Source organism: Mus caroli, chromosome 3 (genome assembly GCF_900094665.2).
Source record: "Mus caroli chromosome 3, CAROLI_EIJ_v1.1, whole genome shotgun sequence".
Taxonomy (NCBI): domain Eukaryota; kingdom Metazoa; phylum Chordata; class Mammalia; order Rodentia; family Muridae; genus Mus; species Mus caroli.
Genome location: NC_034572.1, coordinates 101,362,645 through 101,380,344, shown reverse-complemented (window position 1 = coordinate 101,380,344; position 17,700 = coordinate 101,362,645). Strand labels below are relative to the sequence as shown.

The window sequence follows — 17,700 nt, the reverse complement described above, 5'->3', positions numbered from 1 at the left end:
CTGGAGAAAAGGATGACCCCAATGAAGAGGAAGAAGATGAGCAGCCCCAGCTCCCGCATGGAAGCCTTCAGCGTCTGTCCTAGGATCTGCAGCCCTTTAGAGTGTCGAGAAAGCTTGAAGATGCGGAAGACCCTCACCAGACGAATGATCCTCAGGATGGCCAGGGACATGTTCTGCTGGGCACTTGGTTCAGTCTCCTGTACTAGCTCTGTTATGAGGGTTGCAAAGTAGGGGATGATGGAAATGATGTCAATAATATTCATGATGTTCTTGAAGAAGTCAGTCTTGCTGGGGCAGACCACAAACCGGAGCACCAGCTCAAAGGTGAACCACACGATGCAGGTGGACTCCACCATGAAGAAAGGATCAGTGAACATGGTCTGGGAGAGGCCTGTTTTGTTTGTATTGATGCTGGGGTCTCTGACCACCTTCAGCTCCTTGTCCTCTCGGAACTCTGGGAGTGTCTCCAGGCAGAAGATGGTGATGGAGATGACTACAACCAAAACCGAGACCACAGCCACGCCTCGAGCTGCACTGGAGCTCTCGGGGTACTCAAAGAGAAGCCAGAATTGCCGGTGAAAGTCATTGGTGGGCAGCAATGTCTCAGGGTCCTTAATGAAGCCTTCATCCTCCCGGAACTGGTCCATGGCCTCGCTACCCAGTTCATAGAAGGAGATCTCATCAGCGAAAACATCGATAGGCACATTGGCTGGACGCCGAATTTTCCCACCAGACTGGTAATAATATAAGATTCCATCAAAACTAGGTCTGTTTCTATCAAAGAAATACTCATTTCTCATGGAGTCAAAAAATTGCATCCTTTTCTCCCGGTCTCCCAGCAGTGTCTCTGGGAATTGATTAAGTGTTCTGAGCTGAGTCTCGAATCTCAGACCAGCAATGTTGATGATCACCCTTTGGTTTCCCTCATTCAAGGCCACTGGCTCAGGTCCCGGGGGATCCACATACTCTCCTGGGATCTTGGAGAAGGCAGTTTCATGGTTGGTATTGTCACTGATAAGGACTCTCCAATTGGAAAAGGGACTGCTACCAGGCCGGCCTTTTGAGCTGGTTGGGTCAAAGTCTGTGGCATAGCCTGGCTCTTCATGGATTTCATCTGAGTTATCAAAATTGACCAGAGCAACCTCCATTTCTTTCCAGCTACACACATCCATTCTAGGGAGTCAGGAGAACAGCATGAAGACCCTCAGTCTTTGCTACTCACTGGAAGCTGTGAAGAAGAAGGAATTCATTATATGGGAGTCAAGGTAGGATTCAGCTGGCTCTTGACTGTTGAGGCAAGGTATAGCAGTGGATTAAGCAATGATTTAGCATTAGCTTGGGGGAGGAATGCTGTGGTGTTTCCAGCAGCAATCATTCCTTGGCACTGTTTTGCTCCTCTGAGTTTGTACACACCATCTACTAGTTTAAAATAAAGTATGAGGAATGATCCTAATGATGAGGGGCAAACTGTCTCCAGAGTAGGAAGACCTAGAAACACAGTGGCATCAAGGTGGTCTCCAAAAAAGAGAAAGTTAATGCTCCTTGATAATGAAAGTATAATTGTAATCATGTGATGTCCGTCAGTTTATCCAGCATGTTCCCACACCCATTGCCACTCTTAACTCCTCTCTTCTGCATCCAACAGTCAAGTCATTTTCTTAAAACCCTCTCGTTTACATCTTTGACACCTAGCTAAAGCTCTGCTCTGTTCTGTCAAGTTGTGAGGTCTGGGATGGCGTTCAGGAAGACTAAAAAGACAGAGGCAGGGTGGCTGATCTACAGTGTCTTCTTCAAGACTGGAGCCCCTTATCTGGAAGGAGATCTTTGAGGGTAGAGTTAGTGTGATACATGTGTGAAATGCTTGGCAGAGAGAGAAGATTGTATCTATTGCTGTGTTTGCCAGTGTTTCTACATCACAGAAAATTTAGAAGACACTAGCCAGTGGAAGTTTTGAGCTCTAAATCAAGGTGAATAATTTTCAGTGAAACTCCCTCTCTCCAGCCTCCCTCCCTCCCTCCCTCCCTCCCTCTCTATCCCATCTCTGTGTGTAGGGAGCATTTGGGGTAGGCTTAGGACCAAAGCTTGGATATGAATGAACATAGATGAACACTCTCCAGGTTCCTACCAGCTTCTGTTTCTATTGAAGAACACTAGCCAGGCAGGCTAGAGTGAGTGTTAGAGGCAGAGGTAAGTGACCTAACTTGAGGTGGTATCTGTAGTGACCATGGCCTTGGAATAGTTACATCACAGGGGCCAGGGAGCCCTGCTGAGTATAGCATTGTAGTCTCTTCAAAGTGATTTCGCATTCCCTTATCTCACTGGTTGGCAATAGTTAGAAGACAGTTATATTGTATCATATGGGCAAGTGACTTCCAACAACTCTATAGCTAGTGCTGCCGAGTTCTGTGAGCTCTGTTGTAGTCTCTTGGCCCAGAACCATCTCTACTACACCACAGGGGACTGAGGGGTGGGGAGCCAGGCTTATAGAATCTCGGGCTCTCAGCTCTTTGGAGGCTTGCCCTGTTCCGCTTCGCAATCCATGTACGTAAATGAGGTGGTTAGGTCAGAATGGTGAACACTTTTCTCTGCCTCTTGGGCATGTGTGGCCTTTGCTGCCTTCCTGATTTCAGTGAGTGACTCCTTCTATATAGACTGCAGAAGATATACCCACGTGGGCACCTTGCATGAGGCTTGGCAAGGAACAAGTGGTTGGAACATAGGTCAGAACTGTGTGTAAGATTTTTGAGAACAGAGCCAGTTGACAGCAGCTCAAATCCTAGGTCTACACAGGTGACCCTAAAGTGTTCGCTGTGTGGCTGAAAGTGACTTGGCTTGGAGCTTTGTTTCGCTACTTAGGGGCTGAATATTTTTGAATAAACTACTGGATTTTATAACTCTTAGTTTTCTGGTATATGAAATGGGTAAGAATAGTAATTCCCATCTGAAAGGCTAGTATGCTGAGGGGCTGGGAGGAGCCTTAGTGGGTAAGAGAGCTTGCTGTGCGAGTATGAAGAGATACATTTGGATCCCTGGTGCCCATGTGAAAACCGGTGTGTCACAATCTCATCTAATTTCAGTTCTCTCTTCCTCCCCCTCTCAACCCCTGCCGTGTGTGTGTGTGTGTGTGTGTGTGTGTGTGTGTGTGTGTATGTGTGTGTGTGTGTGTGTGTGTTGAGGTAAGAAGCTTGTGTGCTTTCTAAGACTTTCTGGCTAGCCAGTCCAGCTGAAAAAGCAATGAGCGTCAAGTTCAATGGAGATCCTGTCTCAAGGGAATAAGGAAGAGACAGAGAAAGCAGGACACTAGATGTCCTTCTCTACCCTCTGGGAATAGGACAGGTGCACCTGAACTCCTGTGTACAAACTTGAATCCCGAAAGAGAAAGAGAGAGAGAGAGAGAGAGAGAGAGAGAGAGAGAGAGAGAGAGAGAGAGAGAGAGATTATATTGAGAATTACATGGGATGTAACTTTCTAAATTGTAAGTCATCTTTTCTTTAAATGTGGGTAACTGCCCTTCACCCTCCCTACCTCCCTTCCTCATCATTACAGCAAACTCAAGGGTAGAAATGGGGTCCATGTGAGGAAATGCAGGAATCTCAACTCCATACCCTTTCCATCTGCTCTGCCTGATCCACCACTAAGCTGTCCCACTTCTAGGTTACTTTGCCTCTTTGTCATCTTCCCTGCTCATGTGGAGATGGTCTATAACCTGCCACAGAACCTATACTGGCCAATCCAGCTTTATCTGCCTTTGTGTGCCCTGGCCTGCTGCACTGAGTACTCCAGCTCTCCATGTGGAGGGACACTATCCACGGGCTCAGCTTCAGTACCTACAACCTCTTACAAGTGTCCAGAGTACAGGCGATGCCTAACAGGGCATTCCTCGTGTTTTTTTTGCATGTTCCTGAAGGACAGGGTTTACCTTGAATCACTCTCTGTACCAGTGTCCAGTCAGGTGGCAGGTAGGAGGAGGGTGGAGGGTTTGGGAAACAGCATCATTTTAAGCAGTGCACCCACACTGAGTGGTTATTTGGTAAATATTCTTTACAAGGTTGGTTAATAAAAACAGGAAAGAGTAATTGCATGTTCCTGAGGGTAGAGGCCATGTCTAGTTTTACAAACTCAGCCCATCCAAGTGCTCAGCTAATGTCTGGGGATGGAATGATGGAGTGGTAAGGATGAGTGGCAGGCAGCATGCTGGGCTCTGAGCCAGGACTATTGTCTACACTAACTGCTTGCAGTGTCTCATCAAGCCTTCGTGTTGTCATCTATAATAAGAAAATAGGCTGAGTCAAAGGAGCCAGATAGGAACATATAGAATAACTTCATGAATACAAAACCTCAGAAATGCCAATCTACAGAAGCAGAAAGCTGGTCAGCAGTGACCTGGGAGATGGGGCGGGAAGACGGGAGGAATCACCAAGTGGGCACCAGTAATGGTCTTACAGGTGTATATGCATATCAGAAAGCACCAGGCTGCATGCTTCAGATCTAGTGTGCATCACGGTATGTCACTGCATCCTTCAGGATAAAAGGAGAGCAAGCAAACAAAGATCAGAGTGCATGCTTTGCCACTGTTCTGCAAGATTTGGATAAGGACCAAGGGAAATGACATGGGAGGGTGCTTTGCAGGCTGCCACAGGCTGCATGTATGCTCTTGCATGGAACTCACATGGCGGCCAGCTCCGAGACAGCTCACATTGTAAGGGATCAGCAGATGCTCTTTAAAAATAATTTTTTTGAGAAGTTCACTTACAAGTACAGATGCATTACTTGTATCTCCCAATTCATCTTGTGTCTCCACTCTCCCAAGTTCATGATCTCTTCTATATTCATTATACGTCATAGATATAATCTATATGATCCACAGAGTCTGTTCAGTGTTGCTCATATGTACTTAGGGCTGTTCACTCGATACTGAATATTCCATTACGGGGCTTATGCTCGGAGAAAATGGATTCTCTGCTTCTCAGATCAGAATCCATTGTTTGACTGCCTGTAGCTCTTTATGGAGAGGCAGGGCTTTGTGATGTCCCACGATGGCATTTTGACTGGTGTGGTATTTATGCAGCTCTTGTTTAGGTTATCATATTGTGGAAATTCTGTCAACTCTGTCGTGTCTAGAAGACACGACTATCTTGCTAGTTGGCTAGGATCAGCAGATATTTATTAGCAAGAGGGAATGCAACCTGTGACCTGGGCTCACTGTGAGGACCAGGTGTTTTGTGTGTATGTGTGTGTGTCTGTTACCCCAGCAGAGAAAAGTCTGAAACGTGAATGCAGTCTCTGGTCATAGAAGCTACCTCCCACCTCAACCCACTGCCTCATGCCATTTTGTGATATGGGAAAAGCCACCCTTCTGGAGATAATTCACTTTGTTTCAATGGTCATTTCTAGAAACTAAGATTGAATTTCATTCTTTTCCTGGATTCACAACCCTGTGGTGTCATTCTCTGGGTTGGAAAGGGCCCCCAGTGAAGATGGAGCTGAGGATATTTGGAGCAGCTTCCATTGTTATGTTTGATGGTGTGACTTCTAATAGCAGTCTTGGCTCTTATATGCCAGGCCCTCCAAGGCCTCTGAAGAATTGCTCTAACTCCAAGCAGAGCTTTTATCCATGGCTGAAGGGATCACAATGTCTGACTCCTCTCACAATCTGTATTCTTGCCTGGTACAGTGCTGGCTGCACCAGTGTGCAGATGGACCTTGTTCCCCATGGCACACTTAATCCTCCTTCTCGGCTGCCGTGTGTGCAGGCCACTCTTCTAACCTTGCCTGGAGGGAAAGCTGTCCTGGAGGGTGCCAGGTGGAGATACTTCTGTCCTTTTGAGAGCTGTCTAGAGCTTGTCTATACCTTTCAGTGCTCTTGGTTCGTGTTTTTCCTCCAGAGGGTGGCTATGTTTGTATCCTGTAGCATCTAGCCCTGGGGAACAGTCTAGCCGCCCACTGTCCTAGGGTGTCTCAAATACCCTAGGACTTACTTGTCATCTTACCGCTCTTCCCCAGAGCCAGACAGACTTGTTGTATGGCCTGAGGCACATCATAGATACTGAGAAGTCCTTCTAACCCATTTTTCCACTGCCTTTGCACAGATCACAATGTTCCCAGCCTCACCGCTCCTCTATAGCATGTCTGGACTTTTGGTCCATACATAGATGTTGACTAGTCTTTGTGGTGTGGGTGGTCTCTGCCATAATCAAACCTGGAACTTTCTGTGCACTCCACTATAGGCTTCTAACCATCATGCAGATGTCGGTGGCTGGTGCTGGTGCTGGTGCTGCAGGTCTAACTTTGCAAGGTCACTGAGCTGTACTAAGCAGAAAGGATCTGGAGCCCATTCCTTGGCCTCCCTACACAGGTTGTCTTTGGTTGCCTAGCAACCTAACACCTCCTCCATAGTCAAGTAAGGTAGCAGCTGTCAGAGAGTCTGATAATGACTACAAGAAGTCATCTGCAAAGACAACTGTGTATACTGTGTCTCTAGGCCCCATGTCTCAGAGACAGGGAGCACACGGGTATCTGTCACTGGCAAGGTCAGATGTTTAAGGGCTGTCAGTTGATGGAGGAGACCAGACCAGGGAGTTCTCAGGCAGGGCTAGAGTGGAATCGGGTTTTCATTGCTTTGTGGGGCTCTGAGTGGAGGATTGCCAGAAAAGGAGATGGAAGACTGACTGTGGCGCTGCTCTGTCTGGACAGGAGAGGGCGATCTTGTCTTGCTGGAAGCAATTTCTGGCCTCTCTATGCTCTCTTCATCTTTGAGTTCCCTCTTTTACTTTATGGCCAGCTAGCTGCAAGACTTGGTGGTCCTCTCCAGGCTAGCTCTCAAGGCCACCACTTTCATCTCTCTTCAGCAAAACACTGTCACATTGAGTGGCTGTGGGTACAGGCTCTGGGAGCAGAGACAAGGGCCAGCTCTCAGTTTCTGTGTGGCTCTTGATCCTGTGTTGTCTGTCCACCTGTGTGACTAAGGACAAGTTGGTAGGGCTTTTGACTTAAGGTGCCTCAGACTTATGGTGACATCCTTGCTTTCTGCCTCAAGAGTTGCTGGAGAGGCGCTTATGCCACACAGAAGCACCTCCCATGTGGGTGCTGATAGTGTCAGGGTGAGATGGGTCCTTTTTCCTTGCCCTCTCTTGGTACCGAGTTCTACACTTACTGGTGCAGTAGCAGGGCTCTCTCAGAGGCTGCCTGAGATGCATATGATGCTCAGTGAGTGGAAGGCCAGCAGAGGCCAACTTCTGTGGCCTGATTTCTTGTGCTCTGATAAGACTATCTCCTCCTATCCTTGCACAATGGGTGAGGTGATTGCTCACCTCAGATTAACAATGCATACCAAATCCATAAGGGGTTTGAGCCTGGCAGTGTCCACTGTCATCAGCAGGGATCCTTATCTTCATTTAACCCAGAGAGACACTGAGTCCAGGAAGGTGTATGACTAGTCCATGCTAGGAAGCTGTGACTGACACATGGGTGTTTTAATTCCAAACTCAACATTCTTCCTATTATCCTCTAATTCCACAATAGCAAACCCACATGTGTGATGCTTACATGAGTTCATTCAATTTGTCTGGAAACTGTGACACACACACACACTAGAGGCATGCAGAACAACATATGCCCACACATAGAAACATGTGTGCCTTCTTGTACAAATACTCATAGACACATGTATATTACACACATAATTACCAAGACATCTGAGCAAATATGCAGATACATAGGGACAGACTCCTGCAACACCACCCACACTGCACAGATGTTTCTATTCCAGGGGTGTCTGGCCTCTTTCTCCAACCTAATCTTTTTGCCTCTTGGAACAGGAGCATGTTCTGTTGCTTGCAGCAATAGAAGGCAGAGAGGACTGGAGGGGGCTCAGATGGCTGGTCACATGGCTCTCTTCCTTGTTAGAGTGTCGATGGGCACAGCGTGGGCAGTGTGTCTCTCTCCCTGTGAGGACTGCTCAAGGACAAAGCTATCTTCTGAAAGGGATGGAAAGATGCAGGCAAGAGCTCTTTCATTTAAACCCCGAGTAGCAGCAATAATGCCGAAAAGAATGAGCCCAGGATAATTCATTCTGGTAGCAATGTGAGGCTTACAGTTCAGCTGCTGTTAACAGTGGGGACCAGAACCGACTGATCTTGGGGAAAATAATTTTACTTTGAAAGTCAGCTAGGAAAAAGGTCTCTTGGATTCTTTTCCCTGGACCTCTTAGGTTTGTGCATTAAGGGCCCCTGTTGCCTCCCTATTTGCCTGGGAGAGAAGGGTGCATCTGTCTCTATGGTGACAGGTTTCTAGACGACAGGGAAAATATGAGGAAGCCTTGGGTTTGGATATTGCGTATCTTCTTGTGGGCTCCATAGTGGCGAAACTGAACTAACTATGGGACTCCTGTGTACGGAGTTCCCATGTTGGCCCCTCCCAAATGGGGGCATGGGAATGTGTAGAGCTAGGAACGACCCTACAGAGAACCAAGGATGGTCTACAGACTAGTACATCTTGTCCTCAAGCAAGTCCCCATGCAGATTCTGTATTCTGCTATTTGTCCTTTCAGTAGTTAGGATGAGCCCCTCTGGATGTCCCTGATGGTCACCCCCACTTAGCTGCCTCAGGTAGAATAGGACAGGTAGGCGAGGTGGGGGCTATGTTCCTATAAAAATTCTCCTGCCTACTCCCTCTCCCCAAATGTGAAGTTGTTTCTAGCTATTCCCCCCCAAATGCGAGAAAGACTATTTTTAGGAAGAGTTCTATCATTGGGGATATGACTTTTTAACTCTACTTCTGCTTAACCTTGCCGTTAGCCACTGATTTCACACAGCCAGTTTGTCAGCTGGAAATGGAGCATGTACGTGGACTTCAGGGATGTGAGCCCCAGCTTGGCCTCTGCTTCTCACTAGCTGCATAACAGGAGGGAAGTTGCTTTAGCTTCCTACATTTTGTTGTTTGCTTTTTAAAACAGGCAGAGGAACACCTGCCTGCCCACTCAGAACACCCGATCTGTGTTGACCGAAGTACATGTGACATGACAGATAGTTAAAGTAGACTTTCAGTCTTGGCCACATCTGTTCCTACATGAAAAGGCTGGAGGAATCAAGGCACAAGGGCAGCTTCCCTGACCCTTCCACTCTCTGTCTCATGCTGCTTTGTAGAACCCCTAAGAAATGTTCTTATACTCTTGTTTTCATATAACTGACACAGCAGGTAGACTTGAGATGGGAGGACTGCTATTATTGTTCCCATTTAAAGATGAAGGCACTACCCATCTAGAGTGGTTAGGGCAGGATGTGGAGGGAGGGACCTGACGCTGGCATGTTTGGATCTGAGCCTAGCCCTTGTCAGTGCTTCTCAGGAGCCTACACCAAGGTTTAGGATCAGCCCTTTCATCTTCCGTGATCTGACAACGTGTTGCAATTCGTCATGGGTGAATTAACTTAAGATCTCCCCGTAACCCCTTCCTTCCTTTATCCTCCTGTGAGGCACTTTGCTTAGCCATGTGGTCACAAGCATGGGAGCAGAGGCAGCCAGCAAACTCCAGCTCCTGTGGCCCTGAGCAGGTTGCTTCCTCTTTGTGGTTCTTCTTCTCTACGATGCAGAGGCTACGGACATACGGACCCTTAGGAAAACTGTAGGTACTATGACAAGGACTCTATGTAGAAGTTGGTTGTGATGTTGTGTGTTGTTGTGTGCCTCTGCTCCCATGCTTGTGACCACATGGCTAAGCAAAGTGCCTCCTAGGAGGATAAAGGAAGGAAGGGGTAGGGGGAGATCTTAAGTTAACTCATCCATGATGTTCCCTGTCTGCCTGATCCTCCCTGCCCCCTGTCTTACCATGATCTGTTCAGACATTCCCTCTCATCTAGGTGTCTGTTGTGGACTTCTTGATCCTTTCTGTCCCCCCTGTGCAGGCCCCAGGGAGTTCCTCCTTCCAGCTAGAATGGACCCAGGCTAGAATGGACCCAGGCATCCCAGCTAGAGGTCTCCAGGGGAATTCCATTACTCCTAGTCTAGCCAGCATCCTCCGTGTGCCTCTGTCTCCTATGTTGTGGTGGGACCTGGGACCAATTCCAGCTGTGTGAACACATGTGACATCTATCAGGGGATGGAGGGGAGCAATGAGCTTGGCTCTGGTTCCAGCTGGCAGCAGTCACTCCCCACACATTCTGCATTGCTTCCCTTTCCCTGCGGAGGTAGTCTAGAGCCAGTCCACCGAGACCTGTGCCCTTATGTTGACACTGGATACAAGATGCCATATGCCACCCTCTCTTTTTGTAAGTACCTACAAACTTCCTAACAGCCCTGTTTCAAAACTGTTTCTCTTCCTCCTCTTCCTCCTCCCTCTCCTCCTCCTCTTCCTCCTCTTCCTCTTCTTCCTCCTCCTCCTCCTCTTCCTCCTCTTCCTCCTCCTCCTCCTCCTCCTCCCCCCTCCTCTCTTTTCCCCTCCTCTTCTTTGTTTTTGTTTTTTAAAGACAGATTTTCTCTACGTAGTCCAGGCTGGCCTGGAGCTCATGATGTCCTTGGTTCATCTTTCTTGTGTTAGAATTACAGGTGTGTGCCACCATAGCTAGCTGTTTGCAGGATTTCTGAAGCTATGTGACCTTGGAAGAGTTACTTCATCTCTTTGTTTTTAAATCCCCTAATCAGGAAAGCAGGCATGATAACAATGTTTACAGAGAGATCCGGGAGAAAGATTCATATCCTTGCCTAACCCCAGGCCTTAGAACAATATGCTATATTGAACACAGAAGAACCACTGAAAGAAAATATTTGTTGAATAATTCATTGTTTGGGACAGAAAAGCATCATTTAGGAAACAAAGCCCTGATAGTAGAATCGTAGGCATCTGCCTATGGGAGTGGAGTGGGCTTATGAAAGTGGGGTGGGTGGAAGGGTTTGTTATATGTCTGACAGAACACACTAAAGCTAGTGTCTTCCTGCCTCTAGCTTCCCAAGGCTTGCTCTCCTGTTGACTTTATGTGGACACTGAGCATGGAGGTTATGGAGGGTACTCTGTGTGTGTGGGGTCCTTAAGTCCTGGAAGGACTCCATAATCTCTGGAGCAAAATTGCATAGAGTGTGAGGATGTAGTGGACAGCTATGCTTTCTTCATGTTGAAAGTCAAAACCCAGACTGAAGCTGGTGTTCTTGGAGTACCTCAAGCTAAACAGCTGGGAAAGCAGACAATAAGAAGAATGCAGCTTCCTAAGAGCATGCTGGGAAGGGATCCAGCTTGACTGGCTGACACTTGTTGCCATGCGTGCAATTGAATTTTCCCAGAATGCCTCCAGACCTCTAGGAGAATGCCACTGGGAGCCTGGGATGGAAGAAACTGAAGAGCAGGCCCAGTGAAGACAGCATGGGTTAGCACTCACCAGCAGGCGTGGTGTCTCGGACCCAGTGGGCCTCCGCAGCTCTGCTGGGGTCAGCTGGCCATAGCAGATAGGATGTGCTGGTCTCAAGGTCCACAGGAAGACTGGCAGGGAGGATCCTGGTCAGCGGTTACTTGGGATTCAGAAATCCTATCCCTGGGTGAAACAGGATCTCTCTGCCTCTCTCTGCCCATGGAGGAAGATTCAGAGAGAATATCCAGCTCTGTTGGGTGGCAGGGTGCAGAATGCCTGGGAGAGGGGACAGGGAACAGGGTGAGCTGGGGTAAGGACAACTGGCAGCTTCATTGCTGAAGGCACACAGGTCACTTACCGACCAGGAAGCTTAGTTAGTCACTAACTTGGGATACTTTCTAAAGCCAGCATGACATGTGGGTAATGGAGTTGAGCAGTGGGGACTGGGTATCTCCACATGAGTGCTAGAGGCCAGAAGATCTTGCCACAAGTGGGTTTAGGGAGTATCCAAGTTGTTATTGATGTTGTTATTATGTGTTATTATTTGTATGATATGTGCATGCGAGTGCAGGAGCATTCGTGCACATGTTTGTGTGTGTGTCATGTGCACACGCATGCCATGGCAAGCATGTAAAAATCAGTGGCTAACTTTCAGAAGTAGGTTTTCTCCTTCCAATGTGGGTTCCTTGGATTGAACTCAGGTTGTTAGGCTCACATATGGCAAGTGAATTGTCCGTCTGCTTTGTAGATGACTACAGGTAAAAATCATCTTTCTTCGGTCTGTAGGATAAAGCAAGGCTCAGCTGCCAGTCATTGACTTTGACCTTCAGGAAGGCATCCATGCACTGCTGGTGACAGAGAAAAAGCCTTGTCCAACTTGCCCAGCACCAAGGACCTGGGCGAGATATGAACACCAGAGCTCAGAAACAGAGCCCAGCTGCTGTTGGTGGCATTGTGGTGTCATCGAGAGGCTGAGAACACACACTTCACACTCTCCTCCTGCCTCTAACCCAGGCCTCCTGCCAGACTTTGCATGTGGTCTGCATGTGATATTTGGGACCAACTACCCCTTTCTTTTCTACGTCCTAGTCAGATCAAGGAGTGGCTCACTGAGGATGCTGGGACTCCTCTTTGAATGTAGGAGTCTGGATGGGACTCAGTTGCTGAGTCCCAAAAATTCCCTCAGATCTTGGTCTACTAGGGATGGGGGAAGGCCTAGTGCAACTTATTAACTTGTTACAGCTTCATATATTCCAGCTGGCTGTGTTGGCTAATGTTCTCCAGAGGAACAGAACAAATTGAATGTAAATATAAAAGGAGGGGCTTTATTAACTTTAAGAGAGACTTCACTAGATTGACTTGTACAATCAGAGGTTGAATGGTTCCACCATGGCTGGCTATAGACTGGAGAACTGGGAAAAGCAGTAGCTGTTCCAAGAATCTAGAAGCCATATAGCAGGAGATATGCTACAGCCTCAGTCCCAGATTTATGGCTTGGACCCCTCTGGAGCATCACTGATACAAGTCTGTCTGCAAAAGCTGAAGCATGCGGAGACTGATGGCTACAGGTGACATCACAACTGACACACCCACTCAAGAAGGGTCAGGTGGGCATTTTTTTTGCTTGTGAGCTCTGCTTTCTGCCTCCAGCCTACAAGACAGTGCCACTCACTTTCAGAGTGGCAGCTTGTATCTGTGTTCACTGACCTACATTCCCAGTGTTTGTGGAGGCATCCTTGCAGACATACTTAGAAGTGTGCTTCTTGGTCCAGTCAAGTTGATAACTAAGATAAACCATCACATTCATCATTGGATGCAGAAACTGTGCTGGATGCTTGAGTGACAAGGAGCCCAAACACGAGCTCCTTTCAAGGTGCTTATGGTCCAGAGGGTGCTCCAACAGATTCCAACAGAACCGGTCAGTTTTCTACTGGGAGATATGCACCATGTCATCGATGATCTCAAAGGATGTTGCTCACCTTGGTCAAGCACTGTTAGAATCACAGCTGAATAATAGGAGAGAATAGAGGCCCCATGAGGATCAGACTTTCTATGGGTGGAGAAAGCCTCACCTTTCTCATATCTTACTTGTTCTTTACATTTCTATTCTTAGAAGAATCAATTGAGAAAAGTGAAACATGAATATGTTTGAATTTCATGTGCAAACATATTCACAGAGAAAATACCCAGGAGCTGGTCATAGCATTCACTGAACACTACACACAGCAGTTAATATTTCTCAAGCACTTATGACAGATCAGGTACAGGGCCAGGTGCCCTGCCTGTGTTAGTTCATTCAATCCCACAGCGACACAAGTGCTTTCTGGCATTATTCCAGTTATACAAATGGGGAAACTGTGTCACTAGAAAAGTAAAGTTGTTCAAGGTTTTGAAATATCAGAGCTGAATTGGGAATCCAGGCTTGAAGACATCAGCTCTACGCTAATGGGCTGAAGGAGTTGCAAGTAGGGCAGCTAGTGGCTGTGGGGTGGAGGAACTGACTCTGCTTGAGTGAGAGCGTCTTTGCAAGGGGGGCATCTGAATCAAAACGAAGATGGTGGAGACTGAGAAAAGGGTGCGGGGAAGAAGGCATTCCATGGAGAAGAGAACCTTTGAGGGTGATGCAGTTAAAGACCAGAGAGGAATTCCCTTGTGACACAAGTGTGGAGCATAGGAAGGAAGGGGTTATAGGCTTTGAATAAGTTGGTGTGGTGCTTTGAATAAGAATGCCCCCCTCCCCCAGACTTGTCCTTCAGATGGAGAAGCTACTTGGGAAGGATTGAGAGGTGTGGCTTTTTTGGAGAAGGTGTGACACTTGAGGGGACTTTGAGGTTATAAAAGATTCCCACCACCTCCAGTGTTCGCTCTCTCCTCCTTGAGGTCCAGGTGTATGCTCTCGGCTGTTCCTGTAGCCACCTGTCTTCTCCGCCATCATAGACTTTAACACTCTGAAACCATTAGCACGGTTAAATGCTTTCATGAGTTGCCTTGGTCATGGTGTTTTGTCACAGCAATAGAAAGCTAAGACAGTTGGGTAGTACCTACACAGGCTACCACTCACTCAAGACTGATGGTATGGTCTGGTCACCAACTGGAATGCATGCAGGCAACTACCCAATCTGACTGAGCCTGAGGCTGGACGACCATGGAGGAAGGAGTTGAGATCCAAGAGACAGGGCATTTACACCCAGCAAGGGTGGGCCCTTATCCGTGTCATCCTCTTCCTCCTCATCTTTTATTTAGAGCAGTCTTTCCACAGAGTCCAATATGTAAAGCAGATGAATGAAGGGTAGAATCCCGAGTCCTGCCTGCTTGGTCTCCTGGTTCCCTGTTCTTTGGAGTCCTGCCAGCTTCTCAGAGCACAGTCTTCCTACAGGCAACATCATGGCTGTTTCCGGTGCTGCCTGGGTGAGAGGTCTTCTGTTCTCTTCTCTGCAGCAAGCAGGCAAGTGCCATGATGCCATTTTGTCCTTGCCTGAGAACCTGATCTCCTTGCTCTCCACTCTGACCTCTGTATCTTTTACCACCCTCAGCCCTGGAGCAGGGCCAGAGGCCCAGTGCCTCCATCTGACCAATTGGACAGTAAGCCATGTAAAATGAACTCCCTTATCAGATCCTGGGGCCTCTCAGACTTCCATCTAGGCTTGGCCTTCTGATCTGAACTCCTGTTCTCTAGTTTCTGGGGTGAAAGGATGAGCAGGGCTGTGAGAAGCCCCCACCACCCCAACTGTTATGTTATGTTCTGGAATTAGATTTGGCTGGGAAAGGGAAAGGAAGCCCGAGAAGAGGGGGCAGTGAGGTCAAAGGTAGAAGTCAACAAGAAGCGTTTTTTTTGTTTTTGTTTTTGTTTTTTTGTTTTTTTTTTTTTTTTTTTTTTTTTTTTTTTTTTTTTTTTTTTTTTTTTTTTTTTTTTTTTTTTTTTTTTTTTTTTTTTTTTTACAATGAACAAACTACCACTAGATCTGGATGTCAGTATTGGATTTCTATTTATATTGTTCTGGACCAGCATAGACAAATGAGAGCTAAGACCTTACTGTATACCTTCTTTGACATTGTGCTCAGTGTTGGCTAGCATGGAGGGAACAGAGGGAAGCAAAAAGGAAAAAAGACATAGATTCCTGCCTACATGGAAATAGAGAAACAGCACCTCACAGGATGCTGGAGGGACTAGATGAACATTGCATGCCTTTTGCTCTGAGAAACCTGGGAAGCTTGCACTATATAGAACCTTGAGGATGAAAATAATATGAATAATTCCTACTGAATCACAGAGGAGGGTGCATAAACAAAGGAGAGATGGGGAGACGTCATCTCCTAGGAGCAGCTGATGTTGAATCCAAGAATAAGTGGGATCTCTCAAAGCAGAGAAAGAATTTGTGTGTAGAGTAGAGGAGGGAATATGGAAAGGCATGTTCTGGGGTTGTGTAATGGAAGGAGGGATGCCCTTGCACCTGACTTCTCTGAAGCGATCCAAGCTTGGAAGTGTTCAGCCTTTCTGTGTAACACAGTATCACAGACTGGAGAGTCCTGTATTCAGATAAGGCACAGATTAGAACTCTAATGGTGTGGTCTTGGTGCTCTTCTTAGCCATTCTGAGACTTACTTTTCTAACACTGAAGGGGAGTCTGCTGTCTTGCTAGGTCTTTTTTGTGGCTTGATGCGGAGAAGAACAAATGAGGTCATGGGTAGTTATCCATGGGCTCTGCTTCTGCATCTGGCATGAATCACAGAATCTGAGACCCGGAATTCTGGACTTGAAAGGTGTCAGGATGGCCTACTTCAGTCCTTTCTCAGTGTGGAAGCTGCTTTACAATCTCATGGTTGGGTGTTGTCCTTTGTGTAACCCATCAGGCCTGGGCCAAGGTCAGTAGACCACTGTCACCTTGACTAGAGCTTTTGGTATACCCATCATATGCCAAAAGAAGGGGTGATGAGAAGTTGAGGAGTTGAGAAAAAGTGGCTGTGGCTATTGATTCAGGCTATGAAGGGCCTTATAAGTCATCAATACAATTCCTGATCTGTACAGACACAGTGGGCTGTGACTTGCCAAGGTTACTCAATGAGCTGGGGCAGTACTCTTAATTTCTATATGGCAAGTCTATTTCCCAGAAGTCTTTGGCTTAGCTGTCTCCTGCTTAGTGACAGTCTCTGGGGGAAATTGACCAGTTTTCGCAAGCTCTGCCTCAGGATGTGGAGGTTGAGTCCCTGGATACACTGTGTACCACTCATATCACCAATACTGCCATCTGATCCAAAAAATGTGAAATAGGCTGAACAATGCAGAGAATTATGACTGGGATGTGGCCCCTGCATAGTCAGGGAAACTGGGGCAGAGGGACACACTTGAGTGGACTGGTGGGTAAAATATGAGAAGGATGTCATGTTGAGGAACCTTAAAGCTGTTATTTTAGCTAAGAATTTAGTATTAGAGCAACAATGTCAACTGGCCAGATCCCCCGAAGCTCCCGAGGACTGGAACATCAATCAAAGAGTACACATGGAGGGACCCATGGTTTCAGCTGCATATGTGGCAGAGGATGACCTTGTTGGCATCAGTGGGAGGAGAGGCCCTTGGGCCTGAGGGTGTTCGATACCCCACTGTAGGGGAATGCCAGGGTGGGAAGACAGGAGTGTGTGGGTGGGTGGGGGAGCACCCTCATAGAGACAGAGGGAATGGGGATGGGTAGGAGGTTTCCAAGGGGGAGGACTGGAAAGAGGACAACATTTGAAATGTAAATAAAGAAATTATCCAATTAAAACAAAAGAGTAGAGAAAAAAATTAGTATTGGGGGGAACATGGGCACAAGTAGCTATGCTCCATCATCCAGGTCCCCAAAGATGCAGGTGTACATACATCAGTACAGGACATACACTGGAGAATATCTCTGGTATCAGCACTGGGATATCACTCCTATTTTATCTAAGCAAAGAGCAAGATAGAGCCTTAGACAAGTGGACCCAGTCACTGCAAGGTCCCCAGTTGTAAGTTCAGACTCTGGGGACAAGGGAAGGCAAGAAGTGTCTGGAAGAGGTTGCTAGCTGTGTAAGATGACCCAACTATATGGATAAATGACCCCAGAACCAAAGGACCATGCAGGTTACAGCAGGCTGCCTAACCCCACCTTGTTTAGCCATGCTCCATTAGGCTGAGCTCATGACTCAGTGGTATTGGTTTAGACGTAAGACCTTGGGATGCTGGAGGTCATTTTGGACCAGCTCTGTTATTCAGCATTCAATGTAGCCTCAGCAGTCCCGTTAGTCTTCCTGTGCCTCAGCTTTCCATCTGCAAATTGGGGATAATACCCCGGTTCAGCCTTTCCTACAGGTTTTATTTTTTGTGGCTTAAAATAAAATCTATGAGACATGG

At 47.2% G+C, this 17,700-nt stretch overlaps 1 protein-coding gene across 1 annotated transcript; it reads right to left on the bottom strand.

Moving 5' to 3' along the window:
- Positions 1 to 8: 8 nt before the first annotated feature.
- On the bottom strand, positions 9 to 1,172 carry LOC110291655 (potassium voltage-gated channel subfamily A member 10-like; the record flags this gene model as incomplete). Its single annotated transcript, XM_021158889.1, has 1 exon — positions 9 to 1,172. A coding segment is annotated over exon 1 (1,164 nt), but the record flags the coding sequence as incomplete, so codon positions are not given.
- Positions 1,173 to 17,700: the final 16,528 nt, after the last annotated feature.